Source organism: Neltuma alba, unplaced genomic scaffold, assembly GCF_004799145.2.
Source record: "Neltuma alba isolate B1F8T4 unplaced genomic scaffold, ASM479914v2 tig00004928_pilon, whole genome shotgun sequence".
NCBI classification, from domain to species: domain Eukaryota; kingdom Viridiplantae; phylum Streptophyta; class Magnoliopsida; order Fabales; family Fabaceae; genus Neltuma; species Neltuma alba.
This window is the reverse complement of record NW_021633912.1, coordinates 2,496-22,921: the sequence shown is the minus strand read 5'-3', so window position 1 is coordinate 22,921 and position 20,426 is coordinate 2,496. Positions and strand designations below refer to the sequence as shown.

Sequence of the window (20,426 nt, the reverse complement as noted above, 5' to 3'; positions counted from 1 at the left end):
TTCAACTCAAGATTCAAATACTCTATTTCGTTTTCAGATGATAAAAATAGTAATAGAAAGATCTAATTTTTTGTTGTACAATTTGCAGCTTGAAACATTTGTTTCATCCTTAAGAACTTATATTTGTATTATTTAAACTGAGTTTTAGAACATTTAATTTTAGTCTCTTGGAATTTAAATTTATATTATGTAAATGAAACTAGTTGAGTGAGAATGTCAAACTTCAGTTTTTTAACAAAATTATCCAGGTTTAGACCTAACTCTAAGCCCAATATTTGAGACAAGGTCCGCAAAGTGATAAAGATGAGGGAATTCGAGATTAGGCCTAAGCCCAAATAAGCCGATCCCATTGGGCCATCAGGACAAGGTCTGCCCATAATCCCAACCATAACATAATATTACTGGCATTGGAATGATTTTTCCACGGGATAATACAATTTTAACCAACAGAATTAGGTTTATCAGAAGGGGCTAATCTCCTGTAATGTGATGAATCGAGATTCGAATCTCTGTTAGGATTTCCTAATAAAAGGATGCTTATGCCTATAAAAAGGGGAAATTTTTTTTTTTGATTCCTTGAGTTTGCTCTTATTTTAATTTTGGAGGTGTTTGGATAGCTATAGAAAGGCATTTTCACACTCCAAACCATTGTTTCACCTCAAAATCATCCAAATACTTTCATATTTTTAAGAAATTGATTTTTTTGGGCTGCAACCAAGATTTTCACAGAAGTGAAAATTTGTTGCTTTTGGGATATTAAAAGGAAGACAACTGAATGTGTACAAAACTACGCTTCAAGTTTGAAAGCAAAGCAAAAAGATACAACATGTTTATTGGATTTTTCTAAAAATATACTTATTAATCTTATATTTTATGTACACAATAATTATTAATTAATTATATAACTAATAAATTGTTCTTACATATGGTTATTAAATTTTTGGAAAAATAATATGGGATTTCATAATTAAAATCTTGAAAGTAAAATAATCATTTTTTTGAAAATATAGTTAATCTTATATTTTATAAATATATATGTACAAATAATAATTATCAATTAACTATATTTTTTCATATATTATTATGTTGAAAAAATATATTATTTAAAATAAAAATATAAATTGAAATCTATGCAATTATCATATTAACTTATATCTTCTTTAGTAATTTGTACATAAAAAATGCTTTTAATGACAATTATCCACTTCATCAAAATTAATTTTTTTCACAAAATCTACTGTTCAAAAAACTATTCTCAAAATAACTTTCTTTTTTCCAAAAATCACTCTTCAAATCATGATTTAGTTTTATCTAAACACCTTATTAATTTCTCAAGTTTTAAACAATAAATTTTAATTCTTTAAATTTCTTTTCATTTAAAATATTAATCCTATAATTCAATAAAACTTTGAACCACTTTGCCTTTTAGTACTCATCCAGTCATTAATATAAGACCTCATTATTATTTAGTTAGTTTTAATATTAAATATAAGACCTTTTTTTTTTTATATTTATTAATTTTTTAAAATTATTTATGTAAATTTTCTCAATCATAATCAAGTAAAATAAAAATATTAAAAGAAATGATTATGATATTTTAAAAAAACATATTATATTTCTTATAATTAACTAACTTAACTTTTTTAATTTAATCGAATTAGTTAAATAAATCGCATAGCTGTTGCCATATTCATTGCTAACACAAGAAATACGCTCATAAACTCCTCACAAATGTCACGAACCCTTCAAGGATCAACACAGACGGTGCTATACAATCCGCAGGCACATGAATTGATAATTGCTGTAATTTGGAATATCGTCATAATGAATCCTAGAACGACGATTACTTCACAACCACCTTCGCACAGTGATAGAACTATACCAACCTTGCTTGTACGGAACCGGTTGAATAACAAACAAATTAGCAACTACAAATGACAATATTTTACAAAAATATATACATAAATATTGATCCGACTATGTTGTTGCTACAGTCAGCAGAATGATACAGGTGCCTCTTCATGCTTCGCCGTCCCCCGCTACAGAACCCATCAATGAACTAGACAGCTAACTCCTATCTCAAAAAAATCATAAAAAGGGATGGGGGCGGGGAGATGAAGAATTACCCAACATGGCAGACATCAACCAAATCGGCACCATCTGGATCTTCAAAACTACATCAGCCAAAATCCAATGCTAGGATTAGAAATCTGATTTCATCAGCTTTGATCGAGGTTTTATGTTAATATTTGCAAAGGGTTTCGTCTGTTCAACATGAACATAATCCCTGGTCTTGAGAACCTGTCAATATGATCAAGATTAAATTAACCACCCACAAGTATCGCGTAGCAGGTACAGCAGAAAGACTGAACGTTCCACAACAAGGACATAAACAGAAACCGGCTATCATCCTTTATAAATTACATATTCCAGACAAATATGTTAACCTTCCAATGAAGAAAATATGCTTAAAAACCTATGAACATAGCATGAAAGATATGTAGCTGTATCCAAAATCAAGATACACTAGTCCTGGAAAACCTCATTCCCATGACCAATGAAAAGGTCCCATGCCTTTCAATTCCTTTGACCACCCTGAACAGGCATGCTTAAAGTAATCCAAACACATCCTAAGGAAAAGAAAAGAGAAATACACAATACTAGTTGAACCTAGTGACCACACTACCGTTAAGGATAGAAAGCCTTGACCACTGCAGAGAAAGTTATTTATTTATTTATTTATTTTGCCTGTAGTGCATATAATGCAGAAGGGGCCGCATTAGACTTTACCAACATATCCATACATATCCTACAAATTTCCCTACTTTTGAAGATGGACTTTCACTTTCAACAATTATTATTAATCCTAAATAAAAAGCTATGTTAACATAACACCTCGAGTTTATCACACATATACAGTACCGAATCACATCACGTAAATCAATGTTCATGAACATACCAGTGTTTCAAAAAACATCCTCGAGGCTTCTTTCCTGGTTTTACCAGCTATTAGATTATCAAGGGGTAGGTTCTTCCTTCCATGTACATCTTCTTTATCAAACAAAACCTGCAGATACTTGGCAACAGCTCTGCCAATAAAAGGATTAGTTGGCTACCAAACTAAAAGAATGTTAGACCTCAAACAAGTTGACTGCATAAGAATGTTCTATATAAAAGAATACAATAAGACTCAGAGCCAAAAAAAAAATACAAAAAGCAATAAGGATTGTATATCAATTAGCATAACTGAATAAAACATCTAAGAATTAATAAAGAAAAAAAATTACTGAACTAGAATATGACTCCACTTGATTCCAAGCGGGAGAATTTAAATCTGGCAATATCAGGATAATCCCTCTCTTACAGGTCATCAGTACTGCCCAGGGCAATGCTAGAGGGTCAGTTTAAACGAGACCACTTTAAACAGCAATGCAAGAGGGAATGAAGCATAACAGCATGATGAGTTTAAGGGTCAGAATTATTCATCCTTCAGGTAACAAGGCACATCAGTTTTATTAAGAATATCCTAGTTTTGGTCAAATTTTTCTGATATAAACTAAACAGTGTAATCTGAACAACTGAATGAAATACTAATAAATAATAATTAAATTGAAAAAAATAATAACTGCAATAAAAGAAACCACTGAGATAATAGACCAAATAGGCTACCAGTCTACAATACACTGTACAGCAATAATATACAACTAGAGGATCACTAAGACCACCATAAAATGATGTCATATTTTCGGTAAATAGTAATACTTTAGTGCATAAAAGATACAAGAAAAAAGCACTTGGCTGCTGCACAAGGAAATCTTTTTATGAATGATTCAAATATACAAACCTGGACCGAGAAGACCATCCGCTATTTTCTAGATGAGCTCCTTCATCACATGGTATGTAATCATCATCATCTTGAACCATATCATCATCAACATTCAGAAACCCTGGAAACAGAACAGGATGCATACCCATATCACATAAACATAAACTAGCCGCAACAAATGCCACATAATGATTACATTGACAATTTTGAAAGCCACAATATGAAAAGCTAGCACCTAGCCCATAATGATACAAGATCCCTGGAAGACATAATCCTCCCCAACCCTTCTCTCTCCTTTTTTTTTTAAGTTTTGATTCCTCATATTGATACCTCCCACCCGCATCCTTCCTTCTCCTTCATTGCTATCGTCCTCCCACCTCAGTCGACTCCAACAAATGAGCAAACCCCTTTCTGGCCCATAGAATTCTGTTTGGACAATAAAGTTTGACACTAGTGCTTCCCTTGTACGACCGTAGTAATAGAGCAGTATTTAACAGCTGATTTCTTGCAGTAAGAGTGCATGATTTTGTTATGACCCTCCACAAATATTTCCAGAATAAAACACTTCAGATAAATAAAGAACAGACTTACACACAAGTGATCAAAAATTAAGCTAAAGATACATTACTTAGAAACAATACACAACACCGGTACAAGAACAATACATAAAACAGAGAAAAGATACAACCCACCCACAAATCACAGAAACTCCAGACAAAGAACACACAGGGCTGCCAATTGTTCGAGAGGATTGGCTCTCTCCACTCTGATGCCCAAGCCTAACTTATAATTCTCCTCTCCCCCTCTCTAGACCAGAATGAGGATTAAATACTTTAAAAGTGACTCCCACAGCCCCCCTGCTCATAGACTTCGACTATAGCAACCCTATAGCCAACCTACTTTATTTCTTTCTCAAACATAGCAAGTCAAAGTTCTGTCCAACAAAAGTTGCCTTCCCCTTATCATGTATTTTCCAAGGTTTCTAAAAGTGGTTCTAACAGATTTCTAGCAGGTTTAGCTTTTGGAAGATGGCCTCAATCTGCCAACTGTGATCTTATCATATAACAAAAATAATATCTCAAGAAAAGAAAAAAACCTCAAGCAGAAAATTTTCTAGCAGGTTCATGCACATTTCTTTGCTTCTATTCAATTATATATAACAGGGCCGCTTTTCTAATGCTTAGTGCTCACTATGTACTATGGTTCACCACTTAGAAACTCTCAGCAGCCTTACTCATCCATCAAAAACAAAGCATGTCAATAGAATGAGCCTACACATATACCTGCCTCATTAGACTGGAAAACTGCTAATAAAAATCTACATAAGCTACTGGCAGCATGAATATCAAGAGATGAATCAACAGAGCAAAGATGTAGAAGCAAACCTGTATCCTCTGTGACTATGATGTTTTCCTGCACCACGTAGAGAAAGAGCTTGGTTATATATTCATCAAAACTTAAAATATACCCAGTTTCATAAATCCACGTCCATTCATAATGTCATATCACTAAGAGTTTACACAAGCTTTTGAACTGATTTGCAGCATTTCAGACAAGGAAAAAAAAAACAATGGTAAAGATGTTGGAATATATCATGGGTATGATGAAGTATGTTACGCATATCATATCACTGATGTAAAAAAAGGAGCACGTCTCCTTTAAAGTATCAGTGCAACACAGATGACATAATAAACACAAACATTATCTTAACATAAATGAGGAACTTACATCATTTTGATCCACCAAAGGACTCTCAATAGCTGAAATTTCAGGGTGCATTGTACTCCGCTGGTCAGCTTCATGAGAAACTGAATTTTCTTGATCAAATAGAGAAGCCTCGTTGGCATCCAAAACATCAGCTACACCATGTAAATAACCTACTGTAGTATTTTCATTATAACTGCATCCAAACCTTGAGTCCTTGTCATCATACCCAGAACCAGAGGCAAGGATTTGATCTTCATTTGTGCTCCCCAGCAAGTTGTTTCCACTGTCCTCTGCATGCAGGTCTCTATTTAAGGAAGCCTGGTTATAAGTGTATTCATCCGTTCTCTCACATTCAGTAGCCAAGGATGGGTATAAATTGTTCACAGTTTCAGAACCATCAATTTGAACTTCTGTTCCAATATCAACCCTGTCTTCTGAAATTTCAGAGGTGCCTACTCCGCTTCTATTGATTTTACTCTCTACAAGTTCATCCTCTAGAATAGGGAGTGGATGTAAATTCTGGGAAGATGATATGCCCAGTGTATCAGTATGCATAGAACCATCGAAGTCATTGCTTTTATCCATTACAGCCAACGGAGCAGCAAAGTCATCAGGCATACAGTTGTTGTTGTCAAAGACAGAGTCAGCATGAGATGATGATTCAAACCCAGGGGCAGTGGAGCAATTTTCAGAGTCAAAAACCTCAATATTTTCTCTACTGCCATTCATTTTGGGAGTTTGAGAAATTTGGATCTCCTTCACACGGGAAATAACATCTGAATTCCCGTGAACATTAATATGAAGAGATTCTGCATTAAATTCAGACTGATTGTTCTCAGGCACAACAGCTGTCCCAGCAGGTTGTTCTTCGACATCTTGGGCCATCACAGGTTCAATGTTTCTTTCCACTCCATGAATCTCAGTGACATTTGTCCTCAAATAGGGTCCATTATCATTTGTTGCTTCTGACAGAGAACTGTCTAAAGTGTGATCACAAACCTTGATTCTAGCAAGATCAAGTTTCTCATTTCGCAGAAGTGACAAACCAGCTGACACGCCTGAGATATACAAAAAATGACTCAGTTTGAAAGGCTCTTAACACATTCACAACAAAACTTTTATTTTCAGCCAAGACTTCCATTCCAGGGCAACTACTCTGGAGAGAGCATCATCAAAAATAACCTGAAAATCTAAAGAGCACAGTTCCAAGCAGAACATAGAAATATCCTAACATAAAGGCATGATTCACAACACCAACATAGCTTGATTCAATTGCAGGTAAGTCCCTTCTCATTAATCAAGTAAAGTCCTTCTAAATTTTACATAGGTTATTAATGACCCATGATCCTTTTAGTATGGTTACTCTTAGAACCAACCACTGATATTCACATGATAGTCCTTGTTTTCAAATTTTTAATCATTTATTGCAGTCTTTCATTATTTTAATTTTACATTCTTTAATCTGATTTTCTTCCTGAAATCATCCGATCAATAAAATCAAATTTCAGAGAACTTTTTCCGAATTAACCTCATCATATATGGTCCACAAAGTTGTTCTAGATTATAGTGACGGGTACAGGCTAAGTCACATGAAGTGTGCGAGGTGCATGATAAAGAAGGTGCAGGCTGGTGGTGGGGAATATATGCCAGAGAGTGGGATAAAGTAAGGGTTCAAGTAATTGGAGAGTGTGAACGGGAAAGATTAGCTAGAATGACTACATGGTTATGGGATATATTATAGCCATTTATATACAAAAGCTACTTGACAAGGAGAAAAAGGTAACTAACAACCAATTGAATGACTCCACTGCTTGATCACAAATATCTTCCTTTAAATATAAAATTTTACTTGCATCATTGAATTTGTGTTTGGAGGGTTGTATTATATGTTTAAGGAAGCAGGGAGGTTGGAGCATATACCTGAAAGCCATAGCACAAAGCACACAAACATTTCTCACCTTTAAGTGCTGGTTCTTGAAAGATTTCATCCTCCAGAAATTGTCTCTGAATCATTAATATTTCTCGGTGAGTGCAAGGAGCTTTCTTCCGCATGCGACGTATGTCTTCAGTATTTGTTAGCTGTTGCCGTATTATACTACAGAAAGAAGGCAAAATTAATTAGTATTCCACTGCATGAGAACAACAAAATACAGCGTTCTGTAAAGCAAGAGGCCAAATATGGCGTCATAAAGTCTAATAAATAAAACTTAAATTTTTTTTTTTTTGGGGGGGGGGGTTGTTACAAGACTAACGATGTATTTCATGCATCACCAGACAAAATAAAGCATATCAGTTAAACATATAGGGGAAGTTACTGAGGCTTTAATACGGATAACAATCTAGTGCCATTTTCTTTGGGTGAAACAATCTACTGCTTTCCTTTTTTCTTTGGGAAAAACAATATAGTGCCTTTTCCATCAAGTACAGTGTGCACATTCTACATGCCATGAACTGACAAATCTTTCTCTTCATTAACCAAAGTTAAAGGTTATCATCTTCAATTATGAAGGAAATTACAAAAAGAGAGAAACAGGAAACAGTGCATGAAGTTAATTATTAAATAACTAAACCTTTCGGTTCTACATGCACTGTTTGAACGGTATAAGTTAACACCCTTATTTAGGGAAGCATATGTGTAAGGTTGATACAGCTTGAGTTTACGTGTGTTTTGGAGGGGGGCACAGAATGGAAAGCTTATGAATTAGGATCAGGCATGGCAAATACGACGAAGCACAGCAAATCTTCAAATATGTGATGTACATGCTATCTTCAAGGATGACCATCTAATAAAAAAGAGCTTAAATTGCTCTCTGGCAGTACGCAAACCATGCAATCCTTGAACGCCTTCCCTGGCAGAGCAGAATGATTGTATAAGAGGAATCAACCCCTCCCTAGACTACATTTTGTAAGGCTTCTGTCATTCAACATACAATTTTTTCAGTGAATTTCCTACGTGGACATGTATAGGGGTTGAAAAACTATTAATGTTTCAGTTTCATATTATATCCTCCTTTTATATAATCCATCGTTCATTGTAATAACATAATCTGCTGGATGTAAAAGCAAATAAAAGCTTAAAGGTCAAAGAACTTCAGCGATCAGCATATCTGAAGATTCATCCTCGTCTTTTAAGGAATAGCAGTGGGGCGTTTTAGCAATTTTGTAAACCTTAGGTACAGCTTATTAATCGTTCGGCCGGATTCTCCCAGGCAACATAAAAAAAAAAAAAAAAAAAAGGGTTGAACCCAAACATTTTCAAGATATATTAATCAGAGTCATACAGAACCCTAAACATAAAATAAAGAGGAAAAGCATGTGCTATTGAAAATGTGGACATACTCGCCATGTAAGACCATTGTATCATCTGTGAGCACCTTCCTCTTTAAGGCACTAGTGCGTGGTACCAAACGGGGACGTTTTATTGATACCACTTCAGAGGCTGCTGGAGTGGGTTTCACTTTCAAAAATGAAGATCTTCTACCAACTAGAGCACAAAAAAAAAAAAAAAACCAAACTGAGACTGATTCCCATAGGAAAAGAAACATTATAATATACTTCTAGAAGTATCAAGGAATCACTTTAATACCTAATATGGAAGACAACAAATCATCATCATCAGGAAGGAACTCTGCACTTCTCTTGGATTGAGTCCCCCCATATGATTCAGACAAATCTACGCTCTGCATTGTCAGAGTACTTTCTGTGAAACATCGCTTTTTACCCGAGACACATTTCACCCCTTCAACACTCTTAAAGCCTCCAGCCATATCCCGATTGTCAGGTGTAGATTCCATCAGCACATCGTTAGGTCCAACGCTATGTTGATATGATAGGGAGAGCATTTTTTCAGGTGCTGGCAAGTCAGAAGCAACAGATTTACTGTCGCTTGTTACTTGATTATCAATAAAGATCTGACTCTCGTGTTGCTCCTCTGACTTCTCCTGATCTTGGTGAATTTCTTTACACACAGATTGCTCTTTTTCCTCCTGACAATCACCTAAAGCAGTATGCGAAACATAGGTCAAATGACACTGTTTGCCTGCAAATAATTATAAGTAACTACTAGAAGAAACTATTATTTGTTTTGGTCTATCAAAGTTACCATATATGAATACCATATACTGTAACTAATTAAATTGGCATTAAAAAGCTGATCTGCTCAACCAAGAAAATAAGGTCAAGTTAGAAAGCCAACCTAAGCCCCCAATTTTAACAGAAGTTGGCTCAAGAAGGTGAAGCAAATGTCAGTACAACAATTAGATCCATGCAGTAAAGATGCATTATAAAGGACAAATTCAAGTGACCATTGCACTCATCAGTTAGAAAATAGGAAGGGGAAAAAAGAAAAGAAAAGAAACAAAACAAAACAAGGGAGAGGAGGGAAACAAATGCGCATATTTTTAAAAGAACAATTATGCAACACTGAACCAGCCAACGTTTACCTCCAATGGACAACACATCAGTTTGGCCCAAATGGGATGTGCATGGCCGAAGGTGTAATTCATCAGGCTGTACAGCTCCATGAGCAACATGGTTCGAAGCATCTGCTTCCTTCAATTCTTGAGAGGCCTGAGATTCAACATCAACAACCTCAGGTCCCTCAGGTGAACCTAGAATATGCACAGCACTGGATGCTTTAGCCTCACCAAAGGGAGCAGATTCCCCCTCACTGTTAGCAATTTCAATGTCAGTTAAAGTTTCATGCTTTGATAAGACATGTTTATCCTTTAGATGACTGTCTAATTCTGATCCTTTTGAGACAACCAAGTGAGACAAAAGTTTACAACTGGGGTCCTCCTGATCGGATGTAATGTGAGAACAACTTGGCGAGGCAACAGTTTCACTAACATTTATCCCTCTAGAAACTGCATCAATAACAGTTTGGTCCAGAGAAGATACAACTGGTTCATTATTTATCACAACACCATCATGCAAATCTTCAACCTTCTCAGGCACAGCAGAAGCACCAAAAGTCCTGTCTCTGTATTCTGGCACCAAGGATGGGCAATTCTCTCTTTCACAGTCACCCAAAAGGCAGTCCGTCTTTTCGTGGTGAAAATCTAGAACATTGCCATTCTTTACATTATCTTGCACAGAATGGTCAATTGCAGCTTCATCTTGCATAGTTGAAACTTCTTGTGTGCTTTTCATTGATACAAAATCAGTTGAATTATGATAATCCACTTCATTAATGACCGGAGCCAAGTTTGGCTCTTCCAGTCCAGGAGTAGATGGCCCTTGAGCGTATTCACTAGCTTCAATACCAGAGGATGCGCCATCAATCTGGTCAGAATAAATCAATTCAATAATTAAATCCAGCAGAGATCATAACCACGTGTCTTAACAGCAGTAGATCAGGAGACATGAACAATCCACAATTACATCAACCATTCCACCTTCTAGAATAGAATTAAATGACAATAAGACATCAAATAATAGAAAACATCCATAGGCATCCAGGCATTCTAGATTATTAACCTTGCTGCCATTCACTTTCACTTGCGCTCCGTCCAGTGCTTCAGTTTCCTCTGCTTTCCTTTCATTTTCATCGAGAGGTCTGTCAGATTGTATAGTTTCTTGAGGATTAGTCCTGCAATCAACACACACACACACACACACACACACACACATTTGGGCATGTCAGGAAGCTTATGGCATGCATTATAATGATGAGTGATGACAAAGATGAAAGGCTATTAGAGAGAGAGGGGTCTTACTCCAATATGCCATCATGCTCAAAAGTAGATGCCTTCTCCAGCAACAAATCCTGCTTTCCAGTTCAAGTTAAAAAAAGGAGACATAATATGACGAACAGATGGTAGGCACAGTCATTTGTAAAGTATAGTGTGCTTCTGTTACAAGAACTCACAGCAACTCATAACAATGTAACCTGAAACACATTCTAGAGCAAGACAATACTGACGCACAGTTCATATCATATATTTTATAGATGCTAAAGTCCAAAATAACAAGGGAAAACTACTGTGAGAAAAATAATTGATTTTTCCTTCCTTCCAATTTTGCATAGGTAATCTTTCCAGTGACCCATTTAGTTTGATTAGCTTTTGTAACAAAAATGAAATCACAAATTGAAAGCCATATTTGGAAATTGTAAACCATATTGAATTATAAGAATCAACAATCAACTGAATGATAAATCGAAGTGAAATGTATAATATAAATATGCACAGGTATATAACCAAAACACAATACTATATAATGAATTTAACGCAAGAATTATAAAGTAACTGTTGTCACGTGATAAGGTTTCTTATCTCTCCTTATCTGATTACTTACCTTATCGTTTTATGGTTTCCTAGCTACTTTGGGATCAATGATTAATGATTAATCGATGATTTAAGCTCTCTCTTTATATTGTAAGCCTAGAATATAAGCAAGATAGACTTCCCAAGTCAATGTACTTTATACACATTTACTCTTCAAATTATAGCTCCCACTAGCTTCCTTACTTTGAAAGGCCCCCAATTTCCTTGCCCTCCCAATAACATTGCAATCATATTTGAGTATTTAGCTTAGATATCAACCTCATTGTTAAGAAATAATTAACATTCCATTGCAACCCTCTCATTCCACTGTCATCAACATACACGGATCTGCCTATTCTTCCCAGGTTATCATAAACCAAAAAGCTTGGAGCATTCAAATCAGCATTATGACTAACAAAAGCATAAACCATTCAGGCCCCATTTCAAACAGATAAATGCCAGCTTCATGGGTACAAAACAGGGAAAAACATAAATTACCTCCTCAAGGTCTAAACCAATTTGAGAAGCATCACCATCACCAAACCGCTCTGAAACCAACGAATAATAAGTTAAATACTACCAGTCAAATGCCTCTACATTGCACATGGCTTAGACTTACCAGACGACTAGAAAGAAAGGGACAAAAAAGAGACAATAGTGAATAGTAAATACTCACCGTCCAATCCAAACTGTGAAGTAGTGTAAACTGCACCCTCCAAGGTATCTTGTAATGTGATCTGCTCTCGCGTACTGACGTGATGATCAACATAGTTACTGCATGTTCACAAGAAATGCACTTCATTGTTACTAAAGGGAGGAAACCACATTACAGAAAATCACCATCTAAAATATTGACCATTGACCAATTCAGGTGCAACAGAACCATGTAAAGGAAATATAACTACAATGGAATATATGTTTCCAAGAAATCCCCCCTCCTCATCATCAGACAACTGCCAAGAAGAAAGCTGATATATAAGATTAAAGAAAATCACCAGTAAAGATTTTCAAATGAAACTGAACACAAAACCAGTAAAACTGTCATAAACGTTGCTGCACTAGTTACAACACTCAAAGAAGCAGCTAGAGCTTCTGTTAAGAACATAAGCAAGTATTGTGAAACTTACCCTTGAAATATATCATTATCTGGCAGTTCAAAATCATCAAGATCAAAAGTCTCAGGTAAAGTTATGGAATGGTAAGGTGCAGTGGACTCTTCTGGTGGCAGATCAACAGCAGTGGAGCGGAAAGCTTGCTTAATCTTAAGCAAAGCTTCACTGCAATCATCAAAAAGGTAATTCACCTTTCTAGAATATATCCTCACTACACCAAGCAGAAGATGACTGGACAAGCGAAGTGCAATTGGTACTTCAGGAAAAAGAATTGAATCTGTCCACAAAAGTGACGGTATAAATATCAGGGAAAGAAAAACGTAATATCAAAACTAGAGCATAACACATGCAGCACAGGCAATATGTACAAATATATTACGGAATTAGCTACTTTCACAATTATGACAGGTACGTCTACATAATCAAAATAATGCTTTTCTCATGTTTCCAATCAGAACTACATGCATTTGAAGACTACAGATGAAGGACATTCATATCTGGCCCTGATATTGTGAGAACTCCCCCCAACCACCATAAATATCCTTAAGAGCCTATTATAACATAACTAACACTCCCTAATATTAATGCCCGTCTCCCAACTGTCTTGTAGCAACACTACCACCCCCCACCCCCACGCCCAAAAAGAAAGTCCTTGTCCTCAATGATGTGGTACAAATGAAGCATCAATATCAGGAAATTGCAGCTGAATGATGACAGAAAGTAGTTGACTGACTGAGCATATGGTAATGGCAGCAACTGAGACTGGGTCCATGAGTTTGATCTGTTGTATATATGTGTTCGAGCACTTCCCTCTACTACTATTGTTATTATCCCCTTCTTTCTCATTTTAAGGAGCTGGTAACACTTTTGGAGAGTGGAAAAATTATTGGCACCAACTGCCCCTTAACTTTTCCACTTGTGCAAAGGCGGGAAAGAGCAATACACAGACCAACCACTTTGCTTCTCAGATGCAGGTCCATCCTCTCCAACTGATGAAACCCAGTGCCCCAAGGAAGCAGATAAATCTCCAATACTACTAGGTATAAAGTCACCGCAAAACACAATTGTATTATTCACTTCTCATCGAAGGCATTCATATCTGACCCTTATATTGCAAAAGTTCCCCCTAACTACCATAACTACCCTCGACATCCTATAATAACCAACACTCTTGAACAAATGCCTATGACTAAACTATCTCATAACAGTAGCAAACCTCTAATTATGCTATGGTAGCTAGGGTTTCAGTGACTTCATGAAATTTGAAATCAAATAGTACATGTTATTTAAAATTTTAAAAACCAATACTAATTAAATGTCACTTAAATATCATATATTAAATAATAATTGAAGATATTTTGTTGATTACTGAATTAATCCCCACTGCTGCACATCTCCAGGATGGACTTCAGACCTGATTGGTCTCGATCATGTAATTAACGATGTAATCAGTCTTAATCACATCATTAAGACTCATTAAGACATGATTATTCTCCAACCACATCTTCATGTCATGATCTGGTCCCTTAAAGAGCCTCAACAGCTCTTTTCCTTTGTTTATGCATTTGAACTCTTATCTCCCCTTTTTCACTTCTTTAACACTCATTCCCTCTAGAGCACCACAGTGTACTCGGTACCACTAATGAAAAGATAGTAATTTTCCCTTCTTATTCATAAATATATCTTCTTGATTTGTATTAAAAAACTATCTTCTCTTGATAACAAAAGAACAAAAAGGGAAGCTAGTCCATAATCAAACAGCCAAAGAGTCAAATTCCGCAACTCTCAAGTTTCCTTAGAACTGCGCGAAAATCTGTACTGAGAGCTTATTGATGAAATCATAAGACTGCTTATGAAGCACTGAAAGGTTTGTAAAACGCAATACCCAATAGACAGTATGATAGCAGATATTTGTCATAAATGTGCCAATCTTTTAACATTACATACATCCTAGACAATGAAAAACAACGTTCAAAACATTATCATTATCCTAAATGTAAATATGTTAGTATAAACTACCATAACAAGGCATAAGATCCAGATAACTAACCCACAGAAACGCCGATGTCAGTATCGGCAACTTGATTCTTCCGGAGCTTTCTTTCCAAATGTGCCGCTATCCATATCGTTCCAAGGGGCCCTTTCTTGGCCAATATAAACTGAGAATAAAACATGTCTAACTCCTTTACTTTGGCAATGAATTCCTATTTCTCGTGGAAGAAATGGCCCCAAAATTTAAATCCCATACCCCCAAACGCCTCCCACTCCACAAGAAAGGAAGATAAAAACCAGAGGGTTAAAACGGCAGCCGCCGAGAAATCAAGCAACCGAACAAGCCTAAAGCTACACAAGAAGTGTCCCGTCGATCCCACTGGACAACTAAAACTGAAAATTCAACGGCTTCAGTTACATGTACAAAACCCTAACTGCTCCTAAGACGACAAAACTCCAAAATTGCACCAAGGACCTTAAGAATGTGGAAAAGAGCCTCCTTCAAAGAATTTCGCAATACTTTCAGTAGACACTTCACGGTTGCATAACTCAACAATCAAAGAACGGAAAGAAAAGTCGAAGCAAGAGTAGCTGAGCATAATTTTAGCGGAAAATGGCAAACCCTAAGTATGCCCGAACGGCGAACTGAAAAGCTCAAAGAATAGTCAGTACATTGAACTTTCACTTCGAATTCGAACGAGCTTGAGAAAAATCCGACCAGGGTACTCGGGGTTCAAACGGCTCAGATTCAGCGGTAAGACTAAGGAGCGAGACCGCAGTCGATTGTCGAGGGGCGCCTTGGATCGAGGAATTTGTGTTTTCCGAATTTGTTTTATGTTTTAGTTAAATCGTAAATTTTGGAGATGACCAAGATATAGTTGCTGTACTGTCATCGTCTGATTGGATGGAGCTTGTCTGGCAAAACAAAGGTTGGTTGATTTGACTGCATTAAGAAAATTAGATGACTAGATAAATTAATTAATTACAGAAAAATATGATAATTTAAAAATAATTGATAAATATAAAAAATATAATTTACATTTAAAATTAAAATCAACCCAATAATTAGATTTTTTATTAAGAACATTAAGAATAAGAGAAGTATGAATCATTAGTTTAATTTAATAGTTTATATTAGTTAATAGGTGAATAAATAATCATTAGCTTATAAGAATTCTAATGTTAAGTGAAAAAAATTACATGTAACTAATCAATGTTAATAACTAATATCGAATAACATTTTAGAATTAAGCTTAGAAAAATAAAAACAAGGGCCATCGGTTGTTGCAATTATTATTATTAATTAATTATTATGAGGATATTATCAAGGTTTAAAAAATTAGAAAAAAGCTATAGATATAAAAATAAGAAAGTAATTATAAACATTGCATAGGGGTATTTATATAGAAACAAATCTATAGTTTTAAAAATAATTTGACGACATATAATATAAATATGTCAGAGAAGTTTTGTCTCGATTTATATAAAAATATTTTTAAAAAGTGCTTACCCAAAAAAATAGGATAAGATTGACTTTATGGGGACCACTGTATATAAAAGTCAGGAGTAGTTCGTTTGATATAAGAAAAATAGAAACAATGAAAGGAAAGAAAAAATTGTAATAAGCTTGATTTGAAAAATTAAAGAAGTGAGATTTTAAAAGGGAAAATTAATTTGCGAGTCCTTATAGTTTCTTTAGATTTGGAATTAAGTCCTTCTAATTTTATTTCTTTTTATTGGATCCTTATACTTTATTCTGTGAAAGCTTCAAGTCCTTCTGTCAAAACACTGTTAGTGGAACGCATTAAGACTCGCTCTCTCTCTCTCGCAGCTCTCCCTCTCCCTCATCTTTTCAAGACCAACAATGGCCAATTTGATTGCAGTTCCCCCCTCTTCGTCTTCCAGCTTTCCACCATCCTGCCTTCTTTTATTTTATCCCTTTTCTCGTTCTCCCCCACCTTTCCTCACTCAATTCTCTCTCACTCTCTCAATTGATCCTCTCTCCCCATGTCCTCTTACTCTCTCTTCATGTCTACGCCTATATTTTGCTTTGATGTGGCAAGAGTTGCAAAATTATATGCATTAACTGTCTTCGACTTGATCTCAAGCAAGGAAACTTCACTTAACAAGGAGATGCTCACGTAAATCTTCACAACCTCCTTGGCAACAGGTCTGCCTCTTACTTCATATAATCAATCCTCCCTCCTTTCTGCCCCTTCAAATTTCTCTCGATGATTTCATCTAATACATGATTCTCATCCTGATTCCTTAGATGACCTCTAATTGCCACAAGGTTGCTGGGAATTGAATCGACAGTGAGATTAAGAAGTATTAGAACATCCACATCACTGCAAACTCTACAGCCATAGTTTTGACAGCTCAACACCGCTACTGGACTTGCTATTGATACCGTTGATATTGTCGGCGGCTAAGTTTCGCTTAGTAACTGGCTTCAGTGTCATGGTTGCTTGCAAATGATGAGAGTTTTTGTGTTACAAAAGATTTAAAGAAAGGATGTGGATGTTAATGCATTAACGGTGTTTTGACGGAAGGACTTAAAGCTTTGGCAAAATAAAATATAAGGATGCAATAAAAAGAAATAAAACCAGAAGGACCTAATTCCAAATCTAATAAAACTATAAGGACTAGCAAATTAATTTTCCCATTTTAAAATTACTCATACGCACAGCTCCCTTTCCTTGATTTAGGCTGTTAGAGTTTCTGAAAATACCTTTATTATTAAAACACTCAATTAAACTAGGTCTTAAATAACTTGTAGTTTAGGATCAACATAGGACATTACTTCCAAATAGTGAATTATAAATTTCTTTAGGTAAGAATTTAGGTAATGAAAAATATAATAAAATGGACTTAAATTAAAATGTAAAATACTAAATTTAAATGCAATATACAAATGTTCTAAAATCTATATAAAAATTAAATTAAACTAAATGAATGTAAATGCAATTTTGGAAATTTTTTAGAAGAGCAATTAAAGTGTTAAAAGCAAAATTAAGCTAAAAGCAAAGAAAATTAATAAAGCAAAAACGAGAGGTTTTTTTTTCAAGTACGATAGAGGAAACAACTTAGAATTTATATCGAGTTAACTTTCATAGCCCAAATCAATAAATCAGAGCAACAGAAGGTGACAAGAGAGAGGAAATAATAAGTTTACTTACCTACTTGAAACATGGGAAACTATTAGTTCAAAAATCCTTAAACCATTAAACAACTCATCATGATATAAAATTAGTTAACTAAACTCATTAAAACCAATGACAAATAATTCAAATTAATTCTAAAAATTATACTTAGAATTATCTAATTAAGTAATTAGATAATTTGTCAACTCAATTGAACAATCAAGAGGCAAAAGGACTTGAGCTTACAATTCAACCCGTACTGATAATCAATATAAATTCTGGCAAATATCTCAGCATAAAAATGATTCATATATCAATCCAATATAAGAACAAAAATGACAATTTAAAACCAAATTGTCTCAAAGCAATATAATTCAAAATTATTTAAAACTAAATAATCTCAAAGTCTTGAATTAAAAAGGCAAATGAGATCACTCCCTTGTGGTCTTTAAATGCTAGCCTAAGGCTCTAACTTCCTCTATGCTCCTCCCAAATTATCTCCCAAGGAAGGTCAAGCTCCATGGATGGCGTGAAATTGATGGAATAATAAAGGGTGAGTGATAAATGAGAATGAATGGAATGAAAATTGATGAGTGAAGAGGGAGGTGACTGCCTTTTCATGAGAGAATGCTTCTTTTTAAAGGAGCAATAACAAGCTTTTAGGTATAAAAATTAAACCTATTTAAACTTAACCATTGTATTGTGTTCGAATCCCAAGAAATAATTTTGCATTATTAGATTTCTTATTGTGCTCTTCCTTAACCTGCAAAAATTTAAGTGTATTTACAAATATAGATTATTCAAATATGATATAATCCACATCAACATCAAATATTAGATATGCATCCAAGATAAGGCAAGAAATTGGAAAACTGTTAAAAAAATCAATCTTTCTGAAAATATGCGAAATGTTTCTAAAGAAATAAGAAATATTAATTTCACGTTAAAAATAGGAGATCAAAATATTCATATTTTCAATCCAAAATCCCAATTTTACGAAAAATTCCCAAAATCAATCAACTAATCTAATAATGTATAAAAATCCATTTAAGCTCAAAATTATCATTTAAATCCAAGATTAATCTGGGATATAATATATAAAAATTGAACTTTATCTGTTTATATTTTGTGAATGCTTGATTGATGGTGTAACTGTTAGTGGCAGTCTCACCCAAGAGGAGGGTGAATTGGATGAGTTATAAAAATTTTAACCAAATTGAAACAATAAAATTAATAAAACAGAGAGTTTTAGAGTTAGAAAGATTTCACCGTAGATCAAAGACACCGGATTTATACTGGTTCGGTCTTAAATACTTGACCTACGTCCAGTTCTCAGAACACCTCTAAGATTTCCACTATCATATGAGATTAACCGGGCTCTTGGTGTCTCAGTACAGTAATTGATCTGCTCAATTACTCCCCCTTACTACCCGTAATGTTACAAACCCACTTAAGAGTCCACACTCTTGAGTTACACTCAGAAAGTGATTAAAGATGATATGTTAGTCTCTCTCACAGAGTAAATGAATGAGAAACACTAAAGCTCGGTAAAGACAAAAACAGAGTATTGAATGCAGCAGTAAAATATTTGCAGAAGGTAGCGCGCGTATTCAATATCTGCATTCAATGCTTTTTCATGCCTTTTATAGTTGCAGAGGTTTAATAATCGTTAGATGGAAGAGCTTCTAGCAGTTGAGAGTTTGGTTGTGTGTGTTCCCAGTTATAGCAGTATTTGCCATTTAATGCTTTTGACATAGTAGGTTACAAGCTACTGAATAACCGTTGGATAACCGTTGAACTTTTTTCGTAATCTGTAACAATACTTCAAGCTAATAAGTTTTTCCTTCAGAATGAAATTCAGGAAGATAACTGATAAAATGATAGTAATATTCATATGGTAGAAGTGAAGGAAATCAATCAAACATCAAATCCAATAACTATGAACTGATCATCCTTGATCAAAGACATGATCGATAACTGGTTTATCGATTACGTTATCGATTAATTAAGATGAAATATTTTGAAACAGATAACTATATTGATTGATTAAGTTATGGATTAACTCATGATTGATCAAGTGATTAATAAATGAAAAGAATGACTTCAGAAAGATTATGTAGAGAAAAGGCTCACGGTCACCAATGATTTTGAAACCCTTAAAATAGAGTATTAAGATAATCAGCAAGGTTGAGAAAAGCTCGAAGAGAAATATTCAGAAGATTCTTAAATCTCACCGTAGCTTCTGGTATTGAAAGAGCTGGATTATTGATTGAATAAGTGATCGAAAAATGTTTGATCGATCAATTTATTGATAAAGATAACCAAGAGAGAATTTGATTTTCAAGGTACATTGATGGAATACTTTATCGATAAATAGATG

General features: G+C 34.8%; 1 protein-coding gene across 2 annotated transcripts; it reads right to left on the bottom strand.

Moving 5' to 3' along the window:
- Positions 1 to 1,765: 1,765 nt before the first annotated feature.
- LOC114746227 (sister chromatid cohesion 1 protein 4) lies at positions 1,766 to 15,718 on the bottom strand. Of its 2 annotated transcripts, none has more exons than XM_028934451.1 (15): positions 14,962 to 15,718; positions 12,927 to 13,188; positions 12,476 to 12,573; positions 12,298 to 12,347; positions 11,251 to 11,300; positions 11,012 to 11,123; positions 9,976 to 10,816; positions 9,120 to 9,572; positions 8,873 to 9,017; positions 7,492 to 7,628; positions 5,555 to 6,591; positions 5,212 to 5,239; positions 3,845 to 3,947; positions 2,960 to 3,089; positions 1,766 to 2,301 (listed from the first exon to the last, which is right to left on the bottom strand). In XM_028934451.1, exons 1-15 carry the CDS (start codon positions 15,083 to 15,085, stop codon positions 2,203 to 2,205), a joined length of 3,669 nt encoding a protein of 1,222 aa, XP_028790284.1. In that variant the 5' UTR covers positions 15,086 to 15,718; the 3' UTR covers positions 1,766 to 2,202. The 2 variants fall into 2 exon arrangements, with proteins under 2 accessions (XP_028790284.1, XP_028790285.1); XM_028934452.1 differs by having other exon boundaries at positions 1,790 to 2,301; positions 9,120 to 9,530; positions 14,962 to 15,717.
- Between the last annotated feature and the right edge of the window lie 4,708 nt (positions 15,719 to 20,426).